Source organism: Salvelinus alpinus, chromosome 13, assembly GCF_045679555.1.
Source record: "Salvelinus alpinus chromosome 13, SLU_Salpinus.1, whole genome shotgun sequence".
NCBI classification, from domain to species: Eukaryota; Metazoa; Chordata; class Actinopteri; order Salmoniformes; family Salmonidae; genus Salvelinus; species Salvelinus alpinus.
Window position 1 is genome coordinate 46,957,791 of NC_092098.1, and position 24,095 is coordinate 46,981,885.

Below are 24,095 nucleotides of genomic sequence, written 5' to 3' on the forward strand. Positions count from 1 at the left end.
CAGGGCATGAAAGAGATAACGAATCCAGTTGTTTGTGTCATCTGTTTCTGGAAAATACCTGCGTAATTGCGCATCCTACTCACTCAGGCGCTATTTCACGTTTGACATTGTCCGTAAGCTTGAGTTCATTTGCACACAAAAAATCATACAATGATGGAAAGACCTGTGTGTTGTCCAGACAGAGAAGAGCTCCAACTTCTTAATCATAGCCTGGGTCCCGTGTGGCTCAGTTGGTAGAGCATGGCGCTTGCAACGCCAGGGTTGTGGGTTCAATTCCCACGGGGGGACCAGGATGAATATGTATGAACTTTCCAATTTGTAAGTTGCTCTGGATAACAGTGTCTGCTAAATGACGTAAATGTAATAGCCTCAATGTTGTCCCACACATTGAATATAGTTACAGAGAGTCCCAGTAATCCTAGATTCAGATCATTCAGATGAGAAAAAACATCACCCAGATAGGCCAGTCATGTGAGAAACTCGTCGTCAGACAAGTGAAAATTATGGTCAGTAAAGAAAACTTTAAGCTCGTCTTTCAATTTAAAAAAAATGTGTCCATACTTTGCCCCTTGATAACCAGCATACTTCTTTCTGTATGTTGTAAAAGCGTTACATGGTCGCTGTCCATATCATTGCATAGTGCAGAAAATACACGAGAGTTCAGGGGCCTTGCCTTAACAAAGTTAACCATTTTCACTGTAGTGTCCAAAACGTCTTTCAAGCTGTCAGGCATTCCCTTGGCAGCAAGAGCCTCTCGGTGGATGCTGCAGTGTACCCAAGTGGCATTGGGAGCAACTGCTTGCACGCGCATTACCACTCCACTATGTCTCCCTGTCATGGCTTTAGCGCCATCAGTACAGATACTGTAACGTTCGTCATCTGGAGGAGAAGAAGACGACCAAGATGCAGCGTGGTAAGTGTCCATAATGTTTTAATAATAAAGCTGAACACTGAAACAAAAACAATAAACCGACAAACGAACAGTCCTGAGAGGTGAAACACAAAAACACTAAACAGGAAATAACCACCCACGAAACCCAGGTGGAAAAAGGTTACCTAAGTATGATTCTCAATCAGAGACAACTAACGACACCTGCCTCTGATTGAGAATCATACCAGGCCAAACGAAAAAACCAACATAGACAAACGAACATAGATAACCCACCCAACTCACGCCCTGACCACACTAAAACAAAGAAATAACAAAAGAACTAGGGTCAGAACATGACAGATACCAACATGAGCAGCAGCTACGTTTGGCTACATACGGACTGTTAGTGGAATTCCCGCAAGAGAGTAACGGTTAATGTGTTTGGATGTTAATTATTTGACTAGGCTACCTGCATTTGACATTGTGTTATTTCGCTGAACACTAGATGGTTTAATTGTACTTTTGGCAGTGAAACGAGGCTACTCAGGCGAGAGAAAAACCTCACCCAAATGTATAGCCCCTTTGGAAAATACAAATGGACTGTTTGAAAATGTGAATACTTTTAATTTAAAAAAATGTTTATTTGGCATACCCCTGACAGCACCTCTGTTTGGGAATACCTGAGCTAAGCCAATGGGACACAGTTGCTTTGTGTGTCACACAGGCCAACTACTGTAATATCTGTAAGGTGACGGATGCTGGATGACATTGAACCTCAAGTTATGCAATATTTTACAGAACCCTTTGTGATTCACCATACCATTGATCTTGGTTCTTGGAATCTATCTCCCCTTCCATCTTCCAATAAATATTTTTGGATGAGGCCAGTGTTGTGAGGTTGTCGTAGTAGGACCAGCTTGTCCTACTCTGTTCTCTGTGTGACCTTCCCCCGACCTCCACCTTCTCTGACCACTAGGCCCACATTTCAGGTGTAGTTGACAGGAGCATCCTATACCACTTGAGTTTTAGGAAACCTCTCCCCACTGCCTCATGTCATTTATAATGCAAGATACAATGGCTTGGGCCCATGATTAGTTTGCTACCTTTGTATGTTGAGGTGCCGGGCCTATGAAAAGTGAATACATCTATTGAAGCACGAAAAGGATACATCACACCTGTTTGCTTCAGATGGGTGTACAGGTGGAGGATCTTAATTTTCCCTATATTCAGGGGCGCAACTTTCACTGGGGCCAGGTGGGGACATGAACCCCCCCCCATTCTGAAATTGTTTTAAAATTGCACTGTGATACAAAACATGGCACCGGTGTGATTTAGAACCATGTGGGAGCCTCAGATTGGTTGGGTAGGCAGTTTTCCGGTTTCACCTGGCTGGATTTAGGACAGCATGGACACCACAAAGGCTCTGTGAAGGCGAAGCTTCTGAAAGGCTGGCATATATTAGTGTCTTATGAATCTAAAATATTGCAGAGTGGAGTAATAGTATATGGAATCAGTGATAATTGTATTACATTTTGCACAAGGAGGATTTTTAAATATATATTTAAGTGTCAAAAAACTGTTAGAATCAGAGGACTCAAAAAATACTGTGCTGAAAAGTTTAGGGAGGAAGTGGGTAAAATAGACTGGTCACCTGTGCTGGATAGTGTAGGGGTAGACAGTGTGTCTTTTAAATGTAGATTCCTTGATGTGGTGAATGTGATGGCTCCCATTAGACGGGTCAGGGTAAAGCAGAGATCTAGCCCTTGGTTTAATCATGAGATTCTAGAATCTATCCAAGCAAGGAATAAGGCCTTTAAAAAATGTAAGAACTCTCAAGAGCAGCCTGATTTTGTCCTATATTTTTTTATTTTATTTCACCTTTATATAACCAGGTAGGCTAGTTGAGAACAAGTTCTCATTTGCAACTGCGACCTGACCAAGATAAAGCATAGCAGTTCGACACATACAACAACACAGAGTTACACATGGAATAAACAAACATACAGTCAATAATACAGTAGAAAAAAAGAACAAAAAGTCTATATACAGTGAGTGCAAATGAGGTAAGATAAGGGAGTTAAGGCAATAAATAGACCATGTGTACCGATCGTCTGTTGAAGAAGGTGTGGACCAAAGCGCTGCGTGGTAAGTGTTCATGATATTTATTAAAAACTGAACACTGAGACAAAATAACAAAATGTAACAACACAAAACAGTTCTGTCTGGTGCAGACACAAAAACAGAAAACAACTACCTACAAAGCATCGGTGGGGAAAAGCTACCTAAGTATGGTTCTCAATCAGAGACAACAATAGACAGCTGCCTCTGATTGAGAACCACACCCGGCCAAACACAAAGAAATACAAAACATAGAAAATGAACATAGAATGCCCACCCAAATCACACCCTGACCAAACCAAAATAGAGACATAAAAAGCTCTCTACGGTCAGGGCGTGACACCATATTGGCGAAGTAATTAAAATATAGCAATTAAACACTGGAATGGTAGATGTGCAGAAGATGAATGTGCAAGTAGAGATACTGGGGTGCAAAGGAGCAAGATAAATAAATAAATACAGTATGGGGATGAGGTAGTTGGATGGGCTGTTTACAGATTGGCTATGTACAGGTGCAGTGATCTGTGAGCTGCTCTGACAGCTGGTGCTTAAAGCTAGTGAGGGAGATATGAGTCTCCAGCTTCAGTGATTTTTGCAGTTCGTTCCAGTCATTGGCAGCAGAGAACTGGAAGAAAAGGCAGCCAAAGGATGAATTGGCTTTGGGGGTGACCAGTAAGATATACCTGCTGGAGCGCGTGCTACGAGTGGGTGCTGCTATGGTGACCAGTGAGCTGAGATAAGGCGGGGCTTTACCTAGCAGAGACTTATAGATGACCTGGAGCCAGTGGGTTTGGCGACGAGAGTGAAGCGAGAGCCAGCCAACGAGAATGTACAGGTCGCAGTGTTGGGTAGTATATGGGGCTTTGGTGACAAAACGGATGGCACTGTGATAGACTGCATCCAATTTGTTGAGTAGAGTGTTGGAGGCTATTTTGTAAATGACATCGCCGAAGTCGAGGAAATGTTTTTAGAAAAACATACTCCACTGATTCATGTCTACTTTACTTGACTGACTTCATCAGGAAAGAGATTGATGAGGGAAATCTCCATGGAATGGTACTGCTTGACCTACAGAAGGCCTTTGATACAGTCTCCAAACTGGAGGCACTGGGGTTAAGCTTAAGCAGTATCCCTCTAGGCTGGGTAAAGTCCTATTTATCAGGAAGGAAGCAAGTAGTAGAGGTTAATGGGTCACTGTCTCAGGCAAAACCAATGAGTTGTGGCGTTCCGCAGGGGAGCGTGCTTGGGCCTCTGCTGTTTTTATTGAATATTAACGATATGAAAGATGTTTGTTCTTGCCGTCTTTTTCTTTATGCGGATGACTCTATACTTCTGGTGTCTCACAAAAGTAAAACTATGTTGGAGAGCATAATTAGCACAGAGCTTACTAACATTAGCAAATGTCTTGGAGATAATAAGCCATCTCTGCACTTAGGGAAAACTGATGCAATTATTTTTGGATCCAGGCCTAAATTGAGTACGTCCTCTGAAATCAGAGTGGAGTTAGGGGTTGAGGTGCTGACTACTAAAACCTCTGTTAGCTACCTAGGATGTATCCTTGATGGAAGCTTGGGAGGTGTGAGCATGACCAATAAAGTGCTAGGGAAGGTTAATGCCAGGACTAAGTTTTTGGCTAGAAAGTCCAAGCTGCTTGATAAGGACTCCATGAAAGTGCTAGCCACTGCACTCATTCAATGCCATTTTGACTACTGTAGTACTTCCTATTTGGGGGCTTATCTAAATTTATGAAGGGGAAGCTCCAGATAGCCCAGAATAAGCTGATCAGGGTAGTATTGAAGGTGAGTCTACGTACTCACATAGGCAGGAGCTGCTTTCAGGAACTAAACTGGCTGGCTGTTGAGGCTAGGGTGTCCCAGATTAGACTAGGTTTGGTTTACAGGAGTATTTATGGTCCTGCACCCAGATATCTAAGTGATTACTTTCCTTGTGTTAGGGATGCACACAATCACAATACCAGATCAGGGAAAGGTACTTTTTTGTACAGTATACTGGAGCCTCAGAATGGAATGAGTTGCCTCTGCCCAAAGCAACGTCCTTTCTGGGCAGCTTTAAAAATATAGTAAAAATATGTTTGATGTCTTCTGTGCCCATATGAATAACCCCTATGATGTAACTGCAATGGTGAGATAGATGTTCTTCTTTTTTTGTTTTATTATTTCACTGCCATACTATGTTTAACTGTGTTCGATCTTGTCTCGCCATCTTGTCTCAAGAGGACCACAATGAAAATAAGTCCCAGACTTTATTGTGTGTTATCCTCGATGATTTTACTCATGTGCATGTATGGCTTTTTCAAGTTGTATGTGTTTTTTTTTTAAATGGTCGAATTAATAAACTAAACTAAAAAAAAATAAAAAATATAGGACCAGCATGGGAGAGATGATCAGAGGCAGCTGCTGTCTGTGTTGCGCTTTTTCCCTGAGTTGTAAAAGTAAGCAAAGCAAAAACTGGCTACTCCTTTAGTTGACTGATCTAGCTGGCAAGGTAACTGCTGTTTGACAGAAAACAACTTTTTATTCCCAGCTAGTAGTGTAACTGATATGTTACGTTAGCCAACATATCATCCCCTCTCGACTGAAGTAAATTAATTACTAGCAGCTAGTTAGCTAGCTAGTAGCTACCACAGCCAGTTCAGCTCTAGTTAGCCTCTAGTTATCTGTCATTGCTAACAGCTGTTGTGTGCATAGAAATGTTTTGTAGCTTTGTTTTGTCCTGTTTCAACAGAAGTAAATTTGATGATGTACCATTAGCTAGAGCCAGCCAAAAGTTTGCTAACGTTATCTAGCTCGCTAGATAGCTCACTAACTTTAGCTATTATTTTTGACTCAATCACACTCGACCTGAATCAAATGATGAAACCAGCGGCCAAACGATTGAAGACTGATATATTCTGACGTTTCTTCAGCGTAATGTGAATTTTTATTTGTCAGTATTGCAATGTAACATTATTGATCTGTCAGTTTCCGTAGCTAATTTCATACTTTTCACACTGACATGTTATAAACAGCTCTACAGGCTTCAATGAGATAGGCGTTCTCTTCACAGTCCCCAAGTCCAGAACAGACTATGGGAGGTGCATAGTGCTACATACAGCCATGACTACATGGAGCCATGACTACATAGAACTCCACATTAAGTAACTGATGCAAGCAGTAAAATTTGATTTAAAAAAACAGATAAAAATACACCTTATGGAACAGCGGGGACTGTGAAGCAACTCAAACACAGGCACAGACACATGCATACACACACGATAACATAAGCACTATACACACATGTACACATGGATTTTGTACTGTAGATATGTGGTAGTGGTGGAGTATGGGCCTGAGGGCACACAGTTTGTTGTGAAATCTGTGAATGTATTGTAATGTTTTTAATATTGTATAAACTGCCTTCATTTTGCTGGACCCCAGGAAGAGTAGCTGCTGCCTTGGCAGGGGATCCATAATAAATACAAATACAAATGTCATGGTGCACAGTCAGTACACAACCCTATGCTCATCATGTCTCAGCAGGATCAGAAGCTGACAGGTGTCCCAACAGGGTCAGACAGCCAAGGAAGACCAGTCTACGGAACTTTTTTGCAGTATATTATTTTGGAAATTTTGCAGTATATTATAACAATCAGTAAATGGATACAAAGTTCCATCTTGAGGTGATGGGTAGGCTACAGTAGCTACAGGACAGCAGGTTAAAGCTACAGTCTGGGATCTGGGAATAATGGTCACTTCAATTACTGAACCATTGATTCTATTCTTCAAATCAAATGTTATTTGACCAATGCGCCGAATACAACAGGTACCTTACGAATACAACAAGACCTTACCGTGAAATGCTTACTTACAAGCCCTTAACCAGCAATGCAGTTTTAAGAAAATAGAGTTAAGAAAATATTTTCTAAAATAAACAAAAGTAAAAAAAGAAATACAAAAAGTAACACAAAATAACAATAACGAGACTATGTACAGGGGGTACCGGTACCGAGGCAGTGTGTGGGTCTACAGGTTAGTTGAGGTTATTTGTACATGTAGGTAAGGGTAAAGTGACTATGGATAGATAATAAACAGCGAGTAGCAGCAGTGTAAAAACTGCTGCTACTCGCTGGGGGTCAATGCAAATAGTCCGGGTGGACATTTGATTAATTGTTCAGCAGTCTTATGGCTTCGGGGTAGAAGCTGTTAAGGACCCTTTTAGACCTAGACTTGGCGCTCCAGTACCACTTGCCGTACGGTAGTAGAGAGAACAGACTATGACTTCTTGGATAATATAATGTATAAATGCAAGATAATGTTTTGTCATGCCTCATCTTAGCAGGATCAGATGGTGACAGGGGTCTCATCAGGGTCAGGCAGCCAGGGAAGACCCGCTTGTGACGGCGCAGAGGTGAACTTTTGCAGAACACTTTATTCTCTCGGTGCAGCGAACACTGGACAAGCAAGAAGCTTCAAAGATTGAAACTATTTTAAGGCAGTCTGACAAACCTCTAAAGTTGATTTCCTAACTGTATCAAGGGTTGACAGTGGCTTTTCCCTATGACACAAAACATGTAAAACAAAAATGTGAGGAAGACCTGGGAAATGCTATTGATGATGATGAATAGATACAGATGTGTTAGAATGCCCAGTCATGTTCATATAATCTCAGATATAAATGAAGACCATCCACAGACCATTCTATATGCCAGTGAAACTGAATATCATGCACCCAGAAATGTCATTCCTCTGCTGGAAGTGTAAAACACAAAAAGGGGACATATTTGCATATGTTATGGTATTGTGAAGCCTGGCTAAATTCTGGCAGAGTATGTTATTTTATCTCAGCATGGAGACTGTTATCAGAAGCAACGGTGTAACCTAGCATTTATAAAGGCTAAGAGATGCATTGCAATTAATTGGAATGTTTGTTATCCTCCCACTATGTCACAATGGATGGCAGAAATGTCAAGTTATGTATCACTAGATGTGATTTATTACCAGACTAAGTGTATACTAGTAGGCCTATGATATGAATTATACGGAGGGTGAACTGTTTCTGTGTGTTAATGTGTAGGCAGTGAATGTGTGTTTTTATTAAACTTTTGATTTCCAAACCTTTCCATTGAGACTTTGTGTTGGGAGAGAGTTGAGTTATTGACTAGACTGGTGGGGGTCGGGCGTGCAGGTGGCTTGGGCTGGTCTGGCTGAAATTTGATATAGAGTCTTTGTACTTTATTTGTAAGAGTTGTTCATTTGTTAGGCTATTGGTTAAAGGTGCAGCACAATATTGATTATTGAATTATTATTGATCTAGTTCAGTCTTATCAATCACTTAAAACATATTTAGTAATGGTCTCTTGCCAAGCTTGATGACCGTGGGCATTTGTACTTACTTTTTGTTGTTCTAAATAGAGTTAGCTAGAAGGGTCACAGGTCATATTAGATTGTGTAGTTATACAGGAAATTAGCTTTAGATGCCCCAGAAAAACGGGTGGACCCCCGCCAAGTTATGTCCCTCCCACTTCTAAAACCAAAGTTATGTTGTCACAGGATTTGATCGTTTACTCCATAATGTTGCTTGATCAGTGGTTAGGCTATTAGCCAAAAGTAGGCCACGTGAAAAGTGCAATACTGTTAATATAACTGTGTGTTAGTTTGAAGTTTCAGTGAATTTATTTAAATCACAAATCTCATCTGCTTATCCTGCAGTGCAGGAATATTCTCAGCAACAAAAGAGTGATCAAATTAAGATGCTACATCTGTAGTTGATTCTTTTGGGAGTAGTGGAGCGACTAGCAGGGCTGACTCAGTTATCTGTGTGTGACCCTGCTAATGAGTGCGGGTCCTTTATCATTTAGATTGATGTATGGTGATGATCTGGGTTGGGTCAGCAACCAGACCTAGGTTTGATTCCCCCTCCCCTGACTTTCATTCAATATAATCTTAAATTGCACCTTACTACTGAAAGCAAGTACAAATTTGGCTTGAAATGTATCTATGACGTTTCAGTTTAATTTCAAAACTGGACCAGGACAGAACGAGCTGTCACTCAAGCGACTTTAAGTGTCAGCTTTAGGGATTATCTCAGTTGCTGGCCCTTCATATGGCCTTTTGTTTAGGATGGCAGGTAGCCTAGTGGTTAGAGTATTGGGCCAGTAACTGAAAGGTTGTTAGATCAAATCACCGAGCTGGCAAGGTAAAAATCTGTCATTCTACCCCTGAACAAGGCAGTTAACCCACTGTTCCCCAATAGGCTGTTATTGTAAATAAAAGTTTATTCTTAACTGACTTGCCTAGTTAAATATAAATAAATGTTTTTTTAAATACACAAGGAGGCTGTATTTACCTTCATCATGGCATATTATCCACATTAGTCAAGTTTCTGACACATAGTGCTAATATAAGGATGACGGGATATGTTTGGCTTGGCCCTGGTAAAGGCATCGGAGTCTCTCTCACCTCATGTTCCTTTGGGATCCTTTGCCACTTTGACGCATTCAGGTTTCCATGGTACTATGCCGCTCATGCAGTTATAACCTTGAGGCAAGACTGCAAGATGTTTCGCACAAATCACGGGCCTGCCGCCTGGGCCGGGGTAAGTGAGGCTCCTGACTTTCACTCAATTGTTTTGAATAGCACCACTTCAAAGTACACACCCCTTGGCTGACTCTCTCCCTGTTAATAAAGAGTCACAACTAAGTGACTCATGAAGGCTACTACCTAACAGCTGCCTACCTTCACACTGGCTGTCAAGACATGCTGACTTTCTCTCGCACCCACTTAGCCGACTGGTTAATTGAGGCTAGTTATGATAATCCCATCAATTCAGTGTAACTGACTTAACATGTGTGCTTAGGCACTTTAGGGGTAAGGGAATGTCATTCTGTGCCACCTGATACCTTCAGGCAATAGCATGATTATGTTTTCTAGTAGCATTGATGTCCAGTCAGGGTAGGCAGTGTTTACAATCAACAACAACAAAAAAACATATGAAAAGCCAAGTAAAATAAAAACTATATATATATAACTTTTGACTGGTACTATATATATATACAGTTGAAGTCGAAAGTTTACATACACTGGAGAAATGTCCTCTGGTCTGATGAAACAAAAATAGAACTGTTTGGCCAAAATGACCATCGTTATGTTTGGAGGAAAAAACGGGAGGCTTGCAAGCCGAAGAACCAACCGTGAAGCAACCGTGAAGCACGGGGGTGGCAGCATCATGTTGTGGGGGTGCTTTGCTGCAGGAGGGACTGGTGCACTTCACAAAATAGATGGCATCATGAGGAAAGAAAATGATGTGGATATATTGAAGCAACATCTCAAGACATCAGTCAGGATGTTAAAGCTTGGTCGCAAATGGGTCTTCCAAATGGACAATGACCCCAAGCATACTTCCAAAGTTGTGGCAAAATGGCTTAAGGACAACAAAGTCAAGGTATTGGAGTGGCTATCACAAAGCCTAAACCTCAATCCTATAGAACATTTGTGGGCAGAACTGAAAAAGCGTGTGCGAGCAAGAAGGCCTACAAACCTGACTCAGTTACACCAGCTCTGTCAGGAGGAATGGGCCAAAATTCACCCAACTTATTGTGGGAAGCTTGTGGAATGCTACCTGAAACGTTTGACCCAAGTTAAACAATTTAAAGGCAATGCTACCAAATACTAATTGAGTGTATGTAAACTTCTGACCCACTGGGAATGTGATGAAAGAAATAAAAGCTGAAATAAATCATTCTCTACTATTATTCTGACATTTCACATTCTTAAAATAAAGAGGTGATCCTAACGGACCTAAAACAGGGAATTTCTACTAGGATTAAATGTCAGGTATTGTGAAAAACAGAGTTTAAATGTATTTGTCTAAGGTGTATGTAAACTTCCGACTTCAACTGTATACATAGTACCAGTCAAAAGTTTGGACACACCTACTCATTCAAGGGTTTTTCTATATATGTACTATTTTCTACATTGTAGAATAATAGTGAAGACATCAACACTATGAAATAACACATACAGAATAATGTAATAACCAAAAAAGTGTTAAACAAATCAAAATATATTTTATATTTGAGATTCTTCAAAGTAGCCACCCTTTGCCTTGATGACAGCTTTGCAAACGCTTAGCATTCTCTCAACCAGCTTCATGAGGTAGTCACCTGGAATGCATTTCAATTAACAGGCGTGCCTTTTTAAAAGTTCATTTGTGGAATTTCTTCCCTTCTTAATTCGTTTGAGCCAATCAGTTGTGTTGTGACAAGGTAGGGGTGGTATACAGAAGATAGCCTTATTTGGTAAAAGACCAGAGCTGTGTTCGAATACTTAATGAGTATATACTACCAGTTAATTTTAATATACTATAAACGAACAGTATCCTTTCAGTTGAGCGTACTAGCTCTTCGCCTGTCTACCGGAGGTTGATGCTGTTGCTATGCAACCTCTTGCTAGCTAGTTAGCATAACAAATTACTAGTTAGACATTTTACAACTTCGGGTGTGTTCTTAAATTCAATCTGGAGTGCCAGAGTGCGCTCGTATATTCAGAACGTTGTTTGTAAATTCAGAGCGTTCTTCTCTCGGAGCGCACACTGGACGCTCGGGCCGAGGAGTAGGGTTGATTTGAGCGTTCTGACCTTACAACAGCAGTCAAGCACCCAAGCTAACGTTGGCTAGCTTGCTAGTTACTCCCAGACACAAATGAGACCACACTGACCATTTTAGTTACCCTAGCAGAGCTGGTTAGGTAGTTGTCATGGTATCCAGAGCATTGGTGACTGGAACTGTACTGCTGGAAACAATTTAATTACACTTTTTTGCCGACGTTTACTGACACCGGCCATATTCAACGGGCGTTGAGCGCTTGTAAATTCATTACTCCGCGCTCTGGTACACTCAGACGAGAGTGCTCTGAAATTGGAGTAGATAACCAGAGTGAATTTACGATAGCACCCGAATGTCCATTGAGAACGCACAACGACTATACCACTTAGCTATGCTAAGAATGATGGGAATAATCAAGTCAATAAACGTTGGGTATTAGTTAGATAGTGTGACAGACCTCTTCAAGGGTAGGAGAGTTTGTCACAAATTAAGCTGGAAACCATCACCAAAATCACCCCAGAATGAGAGTTCTTTCAAACAGGACAGTATCTGTATGTTGGTTTCTCCGTCCTGGTCCGCCCAGGCCGCAGGCGTGGTCAAGGATAGCAGGGTTCGATACACAAATCGGGTTCTCGGTAGGTCCAAGTCCAAACGCCAACAGGTAAGTCCAAACAGTCCAGGTCATACACAGAACATTCAGCCGATATCTATCTTCTCACTTTCTCTTTCCCTATGGTTCACAGATCCCCCAGCCCCCTCCTCTCTCTCTTCCTGGTTTGTCTTGACCCCTTATCTGTGCGTCGGCCCCACCTTCAGAGCGACAATCCCCTTGCTTCTGGGGATTGTCGTTTTGGCGGTTGGCCATTTCGTGATCTGTAGTTCTTGTCGGGGTGGCCATTTTAGTGAGAAGGCAGAGCCTGTTCATTAGTTCTGCCCTCAAATATCTGACATTTGGGCCTCCCGGGTGGCGCAGTGGTCTAGGGCACTGCATCGCAGTGCTAGCTGCGCCACCAGAGTCTCTGGGTTCGCGCCCAGGCTCTGTCGCAGCCGGCCGCGACCGGGAGGTCCGTGGGGCGACGCACAATTGGCATAGCATCGTCCGGGTTAGGGAGGGTTTGGCTGGTAGGGATATCCTTGTCTCATCGCGCTCCAGCGACTCCTGTGGCGGGCCGGGCGCAGTGCGCGCTAAACCAAGGGGGCCAGGTACACGGTGTTTCCTCCGACACATTGGTGCGGCTGGCTTGGGTTGTGCTTCGGAGGACGCATGGCTTTCGACCTTCGTCTCTCCCGAGCCCGTACGGGAGTTGTAGCGATGAGACAAGATAGTAATTACTAGCGATTGGATACCACGAAAATTGGGGAGAAAATGGGATAAAATTTATAAATAAATGTTTTAAAAAATATATATATCTGACATTTATCACTCGGACCCCTTCATTGCCACACATCTCCCCCCTAGCTTTGACCCCCGAGGTCGGGCTGCCGCAGCAAAATAGGCGTGCATGCGGGATAACCCATCCCCATTTCCTTCCCTGCTCTGTGTTTTAAATCAAAGTGAAACGGTTGGAGACTCAAAAAAACCCGCATCACCCGAGCATTCTTCTCTTTAGCCCTATGCATCCAGTTGAGTGGGGCATGGTCACTGATGAGGGTGAAGTGGCGCCCTAGCAGGTAGTATTTCAGGCTTTCTAGAGCCCACTTTACTGCCAACACCTATTTCCCAACGACTGAGTAGTAGTTCCACCCCTACTACGGGAGAGCACGGCTCCCAAGCCAACCTCTGAGGCATCTGTATGAACAACGAACTTGCGCTTAAAGTCTGGTACCACCAGCACTGGATTACAGCAGAAAGCCTCCTGTAATGTCTGGTACCACCAACACTGGATTACAGCAGAGAGCCTCCTGTAATGTTCTAAATGTTTTGGTGGCCTTTTCATCCCATTTGACCATGTTTGGCCCTCTGGCTCTAGTCATGTTGGTGAGTGGGGTGGCCACTGTGGCATAACTTGGGATGAACTTCCGGTAGTAACCGGTCAGCCCTAGGAAGAATCGAACCTGCTTCTTATTTACTGGTTTCGGCCATCCTCTAATTGCCTCGACCTTCTTAAATTGGGGTTTGCTTAACCCTCTTCCCACGGTGTATCCCAGATACTCTGTTTCCTCTAACCCCACGTAACACTTGGCAGGGTTTGCCGTGAGCCCTGCCTTCCTAAGGGCATTTAACACTGCCTGTACCCGGGGTAAGTGGGATTCCCAATCAGGGCTGTAGATCCCCACGTCATCTAAATAGACTGCGGCGTAAACTCGGTGCGGTTTTAGGACCTGGTCCATTAGCCGTTGAAAGGTGGCTGGGGCCCCGAGTAAGCCGAATGGCATGACGGTATATTGAAACAACCTGTCAGGGGTTGCAAAGGCTGTTTTTCTTTGGCCCTGGGGGTCAGTAACCAGTAACCTTTGGCTAGGTCCAGGGTCGTAATGTACCGAGCTTTACTAATTTTCTCAACAGTTCATTTACTTGGGGTAGGCATCAAACTTGAAGATTTAATTTACCTTCTGAAAATCATTACAAAACCGTAAAGACGCATCGGGCTTGGAGACCATCAAAACTGGGCTAGACCACTCACTATGTGACTCTTCGACCACTCCATCTGCCAACATTTTCTCTGTCTCTGCTCTAATCCGGCCTGTCGAGCCTCGGGTACCCGATATGGCCTCATGCTCACTTTTCTCCCTGGGAAACAATATCATGAGCTGTAACCTCAGTTAGGCCTGGTATCCCTGAAAACACATCTCTGTTTTTCTGGATCAGGGTCTTTACTTCCTGTACTTGTGCTGGCGACAGAGTAGGTGAAACATGCACTTCGGCTGCCTCCTGACTGTGTGTGCGGTACGTGACAATTAGGAGAAATACTGACAATCAGGAGAAATACTCCAGATATAACAGTCTGACCCTAGCCCCCCGACACATAAACTATTGTAGCATAAATACTGGAGGCTGAGACAGGAGGGATCAGGAAACACTGTGGCCCCAACAAGTGCTCAGCATATGTGGGAACTCCTTCAAGACTGTTGGAAAACTATTACAGGTGAAGCTGGTTGAGAGAATGCCAGGAGTGTGCAAAGCTGTCATCAAAGCAAAGGGTGGCTACTTTGAAGAATCACAAATATGAAATATATTTTGATTTGTTTAACAGTTTTTTGGTTACTACATGATTCCATATGTGCTTTTTCATAGTTTTGATGTCTTCACTATTATTCTACAATGTAGAAAATAGTCATAATAAATAAAAACCCTGGAATGAGTAGGTGTATCCAAACATTTGACTGGTACTGTTTATAAAACATACCATTCTTTTTTGTTACCTAATGATTCTGGTGCTTAAAATCTCAAAATCTGCTAAAACTGCATCAAAACCTCAGATAAGGCACCGTATTCATGCCTTTCTTTCCATCTTTTCAAAACCTCAGATAAGGCACCGTATTCATGCCTTTCTTTCCATCTTTTCAAAACCTTTACAATCTTTGACGAGCCCGGCAGTTATTTCCTCGTCACTTGTTAACGGACAGAGTCAGCATAGGTGTCGCTGCTTTCCCTAGTTTGAAGTAGCGGATTTCATATTTTGCGTGTATGCATATTGCCTAAACATGTTGTGTGGGTAATGCCTGGGGTAAGCTCTGCACATTTGGGCGTGTCTACTTAATTTGTCGTTCGCATTCCTTGAACTGAACAAAGCTAACTAGCTAGCAAAAACAACCTATCAAATCAAAAATGTTCCAAGTTGGAATAATGTAACATGCCGTATTGAGGGTTCGAACGGGGGACGTCAACTATAATGAAAGTTAAGAACATTGGCAGTATGCAGGAGCTGTACAAGACGTGGCATGACAGGCAACAACCATCTACCTCATTGCTAACTGTCGGACAGGCGAACAGTGAGTCCTGGACTGACCACTTGTCTGAAACGTCATTACCAATGAATACCTTTTCACCCTGACTTTTACACATCTTGGACATCTACTTGTACTTCGTGAACGTAGTGGGAGTGGGGCTTCTCACACTACTCAATACAGGCCAGAGCCTTGGCTTCTACAAGATGGATGTGACTAACCACGCTACAACTATTCTACGTGAGTGGCTGCATGGGGGCGCGTGAGGATTCTACTCTCCAACCGGCTTGAAGCCCTATCAGGGATCATCAACTAGATTTAGCCACGGGCCAATTTGTTCTTGAGCGAATGGTTGGGGGGCGGAACATAATATAACAAAAAATTGACTGCAAATTGAACGCAAGAAGCCTAAACATATATAATATTTGACTAAAACATAATAATTTCAAATCTTGATTATATTTGGGAACATTGCCCTGTATAGGGTGCCGTCTTTCAGATGGGATGTTAAACGGGTGTCCTGACTCTCTGTCGCCACTAAACATCCCATGGGGCTTATTTTAAGAGTAGGGGTGTTCACCCGGTGTCAGGGCCAAATTCCCAACCTGGCCCCATTCCATAATGGCCAACTAATCATCCCCCTCATTCCTAATTGGCATATATCCCTCCTCACCTCTCCACCATAGCTAATGTGTGGTGAGAGTTCTGGTACAACAAATGGTCACTGTCCATCACTAAGATGTGTGCTACACATTGATGGTGGATGAGGTGAGTTCCCCCTACTATGTAAGGTGCTTTGAGTCCCTCAGTTGGTGCAATAGTGCTAGATATAAATCCAATAAATTATTATGAATTCTTATTATTTGTATACGATCACATATGTCTCTCTATTATGCGTGGGAATACTTGCGAACAGATTAACAAAATTAAAATCACTTTGAGCTGATTTCCTGGTGTTTTTACAGTCTTTTATGTCCAATAATTAAATATTTGGTTTTTTTTAGCTCAGAAAACATTGGGGGCCAAATAAAACCACCCGCAGGCCACCAGTTGGGGAACCCTGACCTAATGGATGGAGCTGCCTACCTGTGTGCTGCGTGGGAGAACTGTGCTACTGTTTGTGTGCGTGACGTTTTGTGTTAGTGTGAAAAAAGCTTTTATTTCTTTCATCACATTCCCAGTGGGTCAGAAGTTGACATACACTCAATTAGTATATGGTAGCATTGCCTTTAAATTGTTTAACTTGGGTCAAACATTTCAGATAGCCTTCCACAAGCTTCCCACAATAAGTTGGGTGAATTTTGGCCCATTCCTCCTGACAGAGCTGGTGTAACAGAGTCAGGTTTGTAGGCCTCCTTGCTCGCACACGCTTTTTCAGTTCTGCCCACAAATTTTCTAAAGGATTGAGGTCAGGGCTTTGTGATGGCCACTCCAATACCTTGACTTTGTTGTCCTTAAGCCATTTTTCCACAACTTTGGAAGTATGCTTGGGGTCATTGTCCATTTGGAAGACCCATTTGCGACCAAGCTTTAACTTCCTGACTGATGCCTTGAGATGTTGCTTCAAAATATCCACATAATTTTCTTCCTTCATGATGCCATCTATTTTGTGATGTGCACCAGTCCCTCCTGCAGCAAAGCACCCCCACAACATGATGCCGCCACCCCCGTGCTTCACGGTTGGGATGGTGTTCTTCGGCTTGCAAGCCTCCCCCTTTTTCATCCAAACATAATTATGGTCATTATGGCCAAACAGTTCTATTTTTGTTTCATCAGACCAGAGGACATTTCTCCAAAAAGTATGATCGTTGTCCCCATGTGCAGTTGCAAAACGTAGTCTGGCTTTTTTATGGAGGTTTTGGAGCAGTGGCTTCTTCCTTGCTGAGCGGCCTTTCAGGTTATGTCGATATAGGACTCGTTTTACTGTGGATATAGATGCTTTTGTACCCGTTTCCTTCAGCATATCACAAGGTCCTTTGGTGTTGTTCTGGGATTGATTTGCACCAAAGTACATTCATCTCTAGGAGACAGAACGTCAACTTAGTGTATGTAAACGTTTGACCCACTGGAATTGTGATACAGTGAATTATAAGTGAAATAATCTGTCTGTAAACAATTGTTGGAAAAATGAGTTGTGTCATGCACAAAGTAGATATCCTGACCGACTTGCCAAAACTAGAGTTTGTTAACAAGAAATTTGTGGAGTGGTTGAAAAACAAGTGTTAATGACTCCAACCTAAGTGTATGTAAACTTCCGACTTCAACTGTATATATGTGGGTAATAATATTATTAGTGTGTGTGTGTGTGTTTGCTTGCGTGTAGTGCAGTGCATTGTAAGAATTGTAAATCCCTTGTAAAAGGCTATGGAGTTTTAAATGTGCATATATTGGTATTTTAGTGCCACCTATCAGTTGTAACTGTGGATGCTACATAGGTCTATGGCTGAGCTGAGTGGGGTGTCATTTTGTCAGATACGAAATATGCTATCACTTGTATGTTTTGCCTACATTGATATTTACATTTGGTGAACATTTTTGTAAATTTTGTCACTTTGGTTGTTGGAGCTATCTGTTGTATGGGGAACTTGGGCTTCATCAAGGTTTATTTGTGAATAAATCTGGCTTTAATAATAGCCAGTGACTACCCATCCACCGACCTCACCACAAGTCACTCCATGCAGTCCATAAGCATCTATTGTACATTTCTCTGGGTATGCACAAACTATTCTAACATTTTTTTCTGTGTTTTTCAAATGCCACCTCAGCAGCAGCAATTACTAAAAAATACTATACGTGAATAACAACAAATGATTCAGAAGATGAACCAAAAGAAAAAACCTAACCCCACCCTTACTTTTGTATTCTTACAGACAATAATTAAAAAACATCACGATATCAATGCACCACCGCGTTGTGGTAATATGTCACTAATTGCTTCTAATTATTCAGTACAGGATAGGCGAATATTTAATTGAGCACACGCCCTTTAAACTTGGTGGTGAATGCCTGCCACTGTGATTGGTCGGCAGCCACGAATGACAGCACCTGCTTAGCTACTTAATCAAAACTGACAAGAGTTGAGGGAGTTATAGGAAGCATCATACCCTCTCGGTACTCACTCTCGTCATTAATGCGCGGTTCCATACGGCAAAGTTATCAAGTTGAACTTAATTCAAAAGTAATATTTTTCTAAATTTCCTTTTTTTTTTTTGACTGCGTAATAGTGCAAATGGAGATGCTACTTACATTTTCTTTAGCGCTCTTTTTAATAGCGTTTCAGCAATTATTGGCGACAGATCCAATCGAATTTCACGAAATCCCTCAAGACATACATTTGAACCAGCAGAAAAGACGACTCTCACTGCAAAACACAGGTAAGTGAATGCTGCTATGTATTGCATGTCTAAAAAATAACAATAATGCGGATTATAACTTTAAACAGGTGAAGTCTAAAAAAAAAATTAAAAAAAACATACAAAAATCCCTGCTTGAATTCTGAGGTTCACATTCTGTCACGTTGTCATAAAATGCCATTGTGTTTTTGGCTCATGTCCTTTGGGGTCATTTAGTCTCATGTGGAGTAGTTTTTCAATGTGGATTAAACTGTCTTTTTACTTAATTGTAAAACCACCTGTGGTCGAAATGTGGTTTTATCATAGTCTCTTCCTACGCAGGTACCCAGTGATCTCTAGTTCTGTCACTTCACTGTAATTCCATACGCCTAGTGGCCAGCTCTTATCCAAGCACCTTCCCGTTCAAATGCCAACACAAGCTCTGACGGCAAGCTGTTTTTACCCCCGGCGCAGGCACACCAGCGGGAATATGATAACAACCATTTAGAAATTGTAGCATTGTTATGATACATTTGCATGTCTTCGAATATTTTATTTGCGCCCTATATGACCTATAAGCAGTTTTGCTAAGAAACATAAATGCCAAGATGGTAGGTTGTGTAGACTACAAAGGAATGATTATATTGTTTTTACATATTTCTAACTATAGGATACCTGAATGTTTGCTATTGGGTTGATTTTTAAAACGAGCAAGTAGCCATTTGTGCGCAATTACGCACAAATACATTGAATGGAAGCCCCTGTTTTATTTGTCTTTCAAAGCTGTTCTGATACTATTAGCAATGTACTTTTGCGTATCCCCTGCGTTTATGTAATCACCGATGCAATGCCACATGGCGTCGGGCACTCGAGTGGTCCCAGCATTCCATCTTCCTAGTCATAAACACTGGTGTAACCCTATTGTAAAAGCTATTTGCGTGATTGGCTACTAAATCATGGACATTAAAACATTTACTGTATTTGGAAATTGATCATTATTTATTGAAAGTATCAGTAAAAATTAGGGCACTTTTTTCCTCATCCCCCTAGGAACCACAACATTGGCACCAGGTCAACTTCTGCATTATTATTAAAACGCTACTGTTCCCTTGTAGATTTCCCTTCTAATGAGACTACTAACATGCCCTCCCTCATGTTAACTAACATGTTCCCTCCATCAGCGGAGATCCAGCACTGTCTGGTGAATGCTGGGGATGTGGGCTGTGGCATGTTCGAATGCTTCAACAACAACTCGTGTGAAATCCAAGGCCTACATGACATCTGTATGACATTTCTGCACAATGCCGGCAAGTTTGACTCCCAGGTATATCCCACTTCTTCCAAACCTCCCAACTAACCTCCTGGATTGTGAGTGACTCAGGAGTATGCTTCTATCGTAGAGGGTGAAAGAAAGTGACCGTATCCCAATGCCCTACTACAGCCTACATACAGTACATGCTTTATGGAACTGTATAAACATGTGTTATGCTTATTAGTTATAGCACAACACAATTTGGAAATTGCCACTTCAGATGTATAGCTGTGACGATTATGGAAATTTGGTTTATGAATATTTGTCATGCAAATTGCCACAGTTATTGTCATAATTGCTGAAAAAGTGTGAACTCATGAGTCTTTGAAAATGAGCTACAACATACCTAGCATTGGGCCAGTAACCAAAAGGTTGCTAGTTTGACTTATATTTGACCACTTGGAACTTTCGTAAATTAAGCTTCTCTCGACTGTGCCGTTCTGCTTGAAACTATTACCAACTTTAGCATTGTCATGTAAAAATGAGACTGCTAATGGGTGAACTATATCTACTTGAAAATGAAGTTTAATCCCCCCGCTAAAATACATGTAAGAGGATATGACGATTACAACTTTAGTTCACGGTTATTGTCCGTAATTGTCAGCTATACTATTGTGCAAGCCCTAAGGTGATGTCAACTGTTGTTACGTTGAACTCTGAAGGGGAAGTCCTTCATCAAGGATGCCCTGAAGTGCATGGCCCACGGCCTGAGGCACCGGTTCAGCTGTGTGAGCAGGAAGTGCCTGGCGGTTAACGAGATGGTGTTCCAGCTGCAGAGAGAGTGCTACGTCAAACACAACCTTTGTTCTGCTGTCAGGGAGAACGTCAACGTCATGGTGGAGATGATCCACTTCCAGGACCTCTTCCCCAAAGGGTGGGCATGAGGCCTTCCATTTCATACTAAACCCATTCGGTGTAGTACGTTTTAATGGTCCAGAGTCCACATGCTCTGAATTAAATTACTGTAGTAATCTGCATTCAGAAATATAATTGTTCCTCTTCCTATGTCAGGCCTCATGTGGAGCTGGTGAACATCCTGCTGGGCTGTGGCGAGGAGGTGAGGACGGCCATTGCACGGCGAGTGAGGATGCAGTGTGAGCAGAACTGGGGGGCCCTGTGTGGCAGCCTGAGTCTGTGCTCCCTGGGCCGCTCAGATGACACCCAACACATCACCATCACTTCCGCCACTCTGCAGGGCAAGAGCGCACTGCCCCCTGCTGGCCAGCTCTCCCTCCCCAACACCGAACAGGACCAACCAAGAACAGACCAGCAAGGAGAAGAGGGGAGCCTTCACCCCTCTGAGAGTCTCAGTCATAATCCCCTGGATGACGCCACAGACCCTGGGCTCGCTGTGCCCAGTCAAGCACCCAGTACCGCCGTCCAGGGGTGAAACTGAGTGCAAGGTCCCTAGCCTGAACACACAACAGATTAGCCCCTAACCTCTGACCCCCTTTCCCCTCAAGCAACCCTACTACAGACTACCTCTGACCCCCTTTCCCCTCAAGCAACCCTACTACAGACTACCTCTGACCCCCTTTCCCCTCAAACAACCCCACTACAGATGACATCTGTTGTAAACAAGGGAGAGTAATGACCCTGTACCATGCTTCTCCATTCCTACTCTCCTAAATGGTACAGGTGACAGGGTATGTTTGGTAAAATGTAGATTTGAGGCCTTGTTTTTCAGTAGTTCCTTAATTTTTTTAATTATAAGTGATATTTGAAACATATTTTAAAATAACATAAATTTCATTTGATTCCTTTTAAAAGTAAATCATGGGCATATCAAACTTACAGTATAAACAACTTATACAGATCCAGGTATCTATGAGTTCAGTAAAGGTTTAAGAGTTTGTCACAGCAAGGACTCTATTGGAACTGGTTGGAAGTTGTCTTACACTTCTTCCCAAAATTGTGACTGCAATATTCTAGGTTTAGCTAGACTAACTTGGTATTACACACTCAAAGTTATGACTTATAGTTTGATAAAAATAGGTTTTAAAGAGACAATACACTTAATTAAACTCACATCTTGGATGGCTGACTCGCTCCAGGTCCTATTTTTCTAGGTATCCAGAAGTTGAGGTAAATTATAAGTAAACGGTCTATTGTGCTTTACATTCTGTCAACTAGTTTCAATACTGCATTTGTTTGAACCAAATACTATCGCTACCGTAAATAAACTTGCGTAGAGCATTGTGCTTACGCAAGCTGTCAATGTTTCTGCGGAAACTATTTTATTTGCAGTACAACAATGAACCGTACAACTCAATGTCACATCAACTCTGCAGCGAAGTCCTTTACTGGCCCATATGATGCACTGTGTGTGCGATTACTCATCACAAGTAACAACTTGGCTGACAAGTGGCCCTTCTACCACAATCAGGAAAGCTCAGTATAAAGAATTCTCACAACCATAAACTCAAACATGGTAATGCGCGTTCACTCAAAGGCAAACATCAGGAAACCTCAGGTCATAACAAAACAATGAGACCCATCAATGTATTAGTTAAATGGAATGTTGTGAGTCTTGGCCTGTTCTCACTGAGGCCTTCACTAATATGTATCAGGGTCTACTGCAATGCATTTCAACTTCTTTTTTCACACAGGATGACCACAGAATGTCTTGTCAAACATTTTCAAATCTGACACTTTGAATGTTTTTACTAGCTTTATATCCAGCTAGCTTGTTCTTTAGTAACCTCATCAAAAGTACTCCAAGGAACCTACCTCACCTCTCACCAGTCATGCCAGCTCTAGAGATGTTTGATACTGGACACATTGAGGACAATGAACTGGTATGAACACAACAGACACTCTGCTATCTCACACATTCATTTTTTTTTTTTTACACATTTTGTACAGTTGGCTTGTATGATGTGGATTTTCTTTTGGTATGTCCAGTTGTGCATGTGTAAGATGAGCATCAACTGCCCTCTACACAACTTCTGTCAGTACTATCAGCTACATGTAATCAAGTGGATGACTGCATTCACAGACTCTGTACTTGAAAACAGCAACTTATTTCTTACGAAGTTTGTTTGTACTCTGATTCAATGTCTGTATTTAACTTTTATTTATTTTGACTACTTTTCTTAAGCTATGCATTACCTTTTTTGTTGTTTATGGTTAGGCCTTGATACAAGCAAACGACCATTTTATACATCACTTTTCATTTGAGTTATTTTGGACTTTAAACATTTTGGATACTTTGCCATTTTAAATCTATGGCAACGCATTGTAATCATTGTATAAGCATAATGTTGAATAAACTAACAAATTCTACTAGTTGGCTTGAGTCTCAACTCAGATTTAACTATTTGTACTAATTTAAATAACTCTGTTCTGCTCACGTTAGTGTCAATCAACAAACGTAAGGTTGCGCAAAAGTTGTATCGCGTCAATATTGTAAAATTTGCTAAAATCAGATGTACATAGACACCATCTGTCCATAATACTGTTGCTTACTGCCATCTACTGGTAATACACAGAACACATATTGGAGGAATCCAAAATGGACGCTATTCAGACAGTAAATCTTGCGCTGAGTGAGGGACTGATCACCCTCAAGTTGTCGATTTAATTTTTTTAAATGCACCCCCTCCCCAAAGTTAAATATTCACATGACCCTCCTATTAAATGTCTTGAACACCCTCTCATAGACTTGACTCATGTTTACGACCACAAATAACCGTAGCGACCCGGTTTATGAATATCGACTTCTGTGGCACAAGTCACTGCTGCTACGGGCCGGAAGGTTGAGGGTTTCCGATCACCACAGATGAGAACTCTCCATCCTGGAGCCTGTTTCATTACACTACGATCAGAGCCGGCTGCAGACAATGATCAGCTAGGGGTTAATCAGATTTATAGTTAAATAAAATGGATGCAACAATTTCCAAGTTTCTCTGCACCAACCAATAAACAAAGCATACCGACTACGGACACTTCAATATCATGGTTTGCGATTTC

At 42.0% G+C, this 24,095-nt stretch overlaps 1 protein-coding gene and 1 non-coding gene across 2 annotated transcripts; both read left to right on the forward strand.

Moving 5' to 3' along the window:
* Positions 1 to 213: 213 nt before the first annotated feature.
* On the forward strand, positions 214 to 290 carry trnaa-ugc (transfer RNA alanine (anticodon UGC)). The gene has a single exon. It is a non-coding gene; the product is annotated as a tRNA-Ala (tRNA).
* Positions 291 to 18,556: 18,266 nt separating this feature from the next.
* Positions 18,557 to 23,411, forward strand: stc2b (stanniocalcin 2b). The gene is made up of 4 exons (XM_071339598.1): positions 18,557 to 18,853; positions 19,993 to 20,135; positions 20,786 to 20,997; positions 21,135 to 23,411. The coding sequence occupies exons 1-4, from the start codon at positions 18,709 to 18,711 to the stop codon at positions 21,511 to 21,513; spliced, it is 879 nt and encodes a 292-aa protein (XP_071195699.1). The 5' UTR covers positions 18,557 to 18,708; the 3' UTR covers positions 21,514 to 23,411.
* Positions 23,412 to 24,095: the final 684 nt, after the last annotated feature.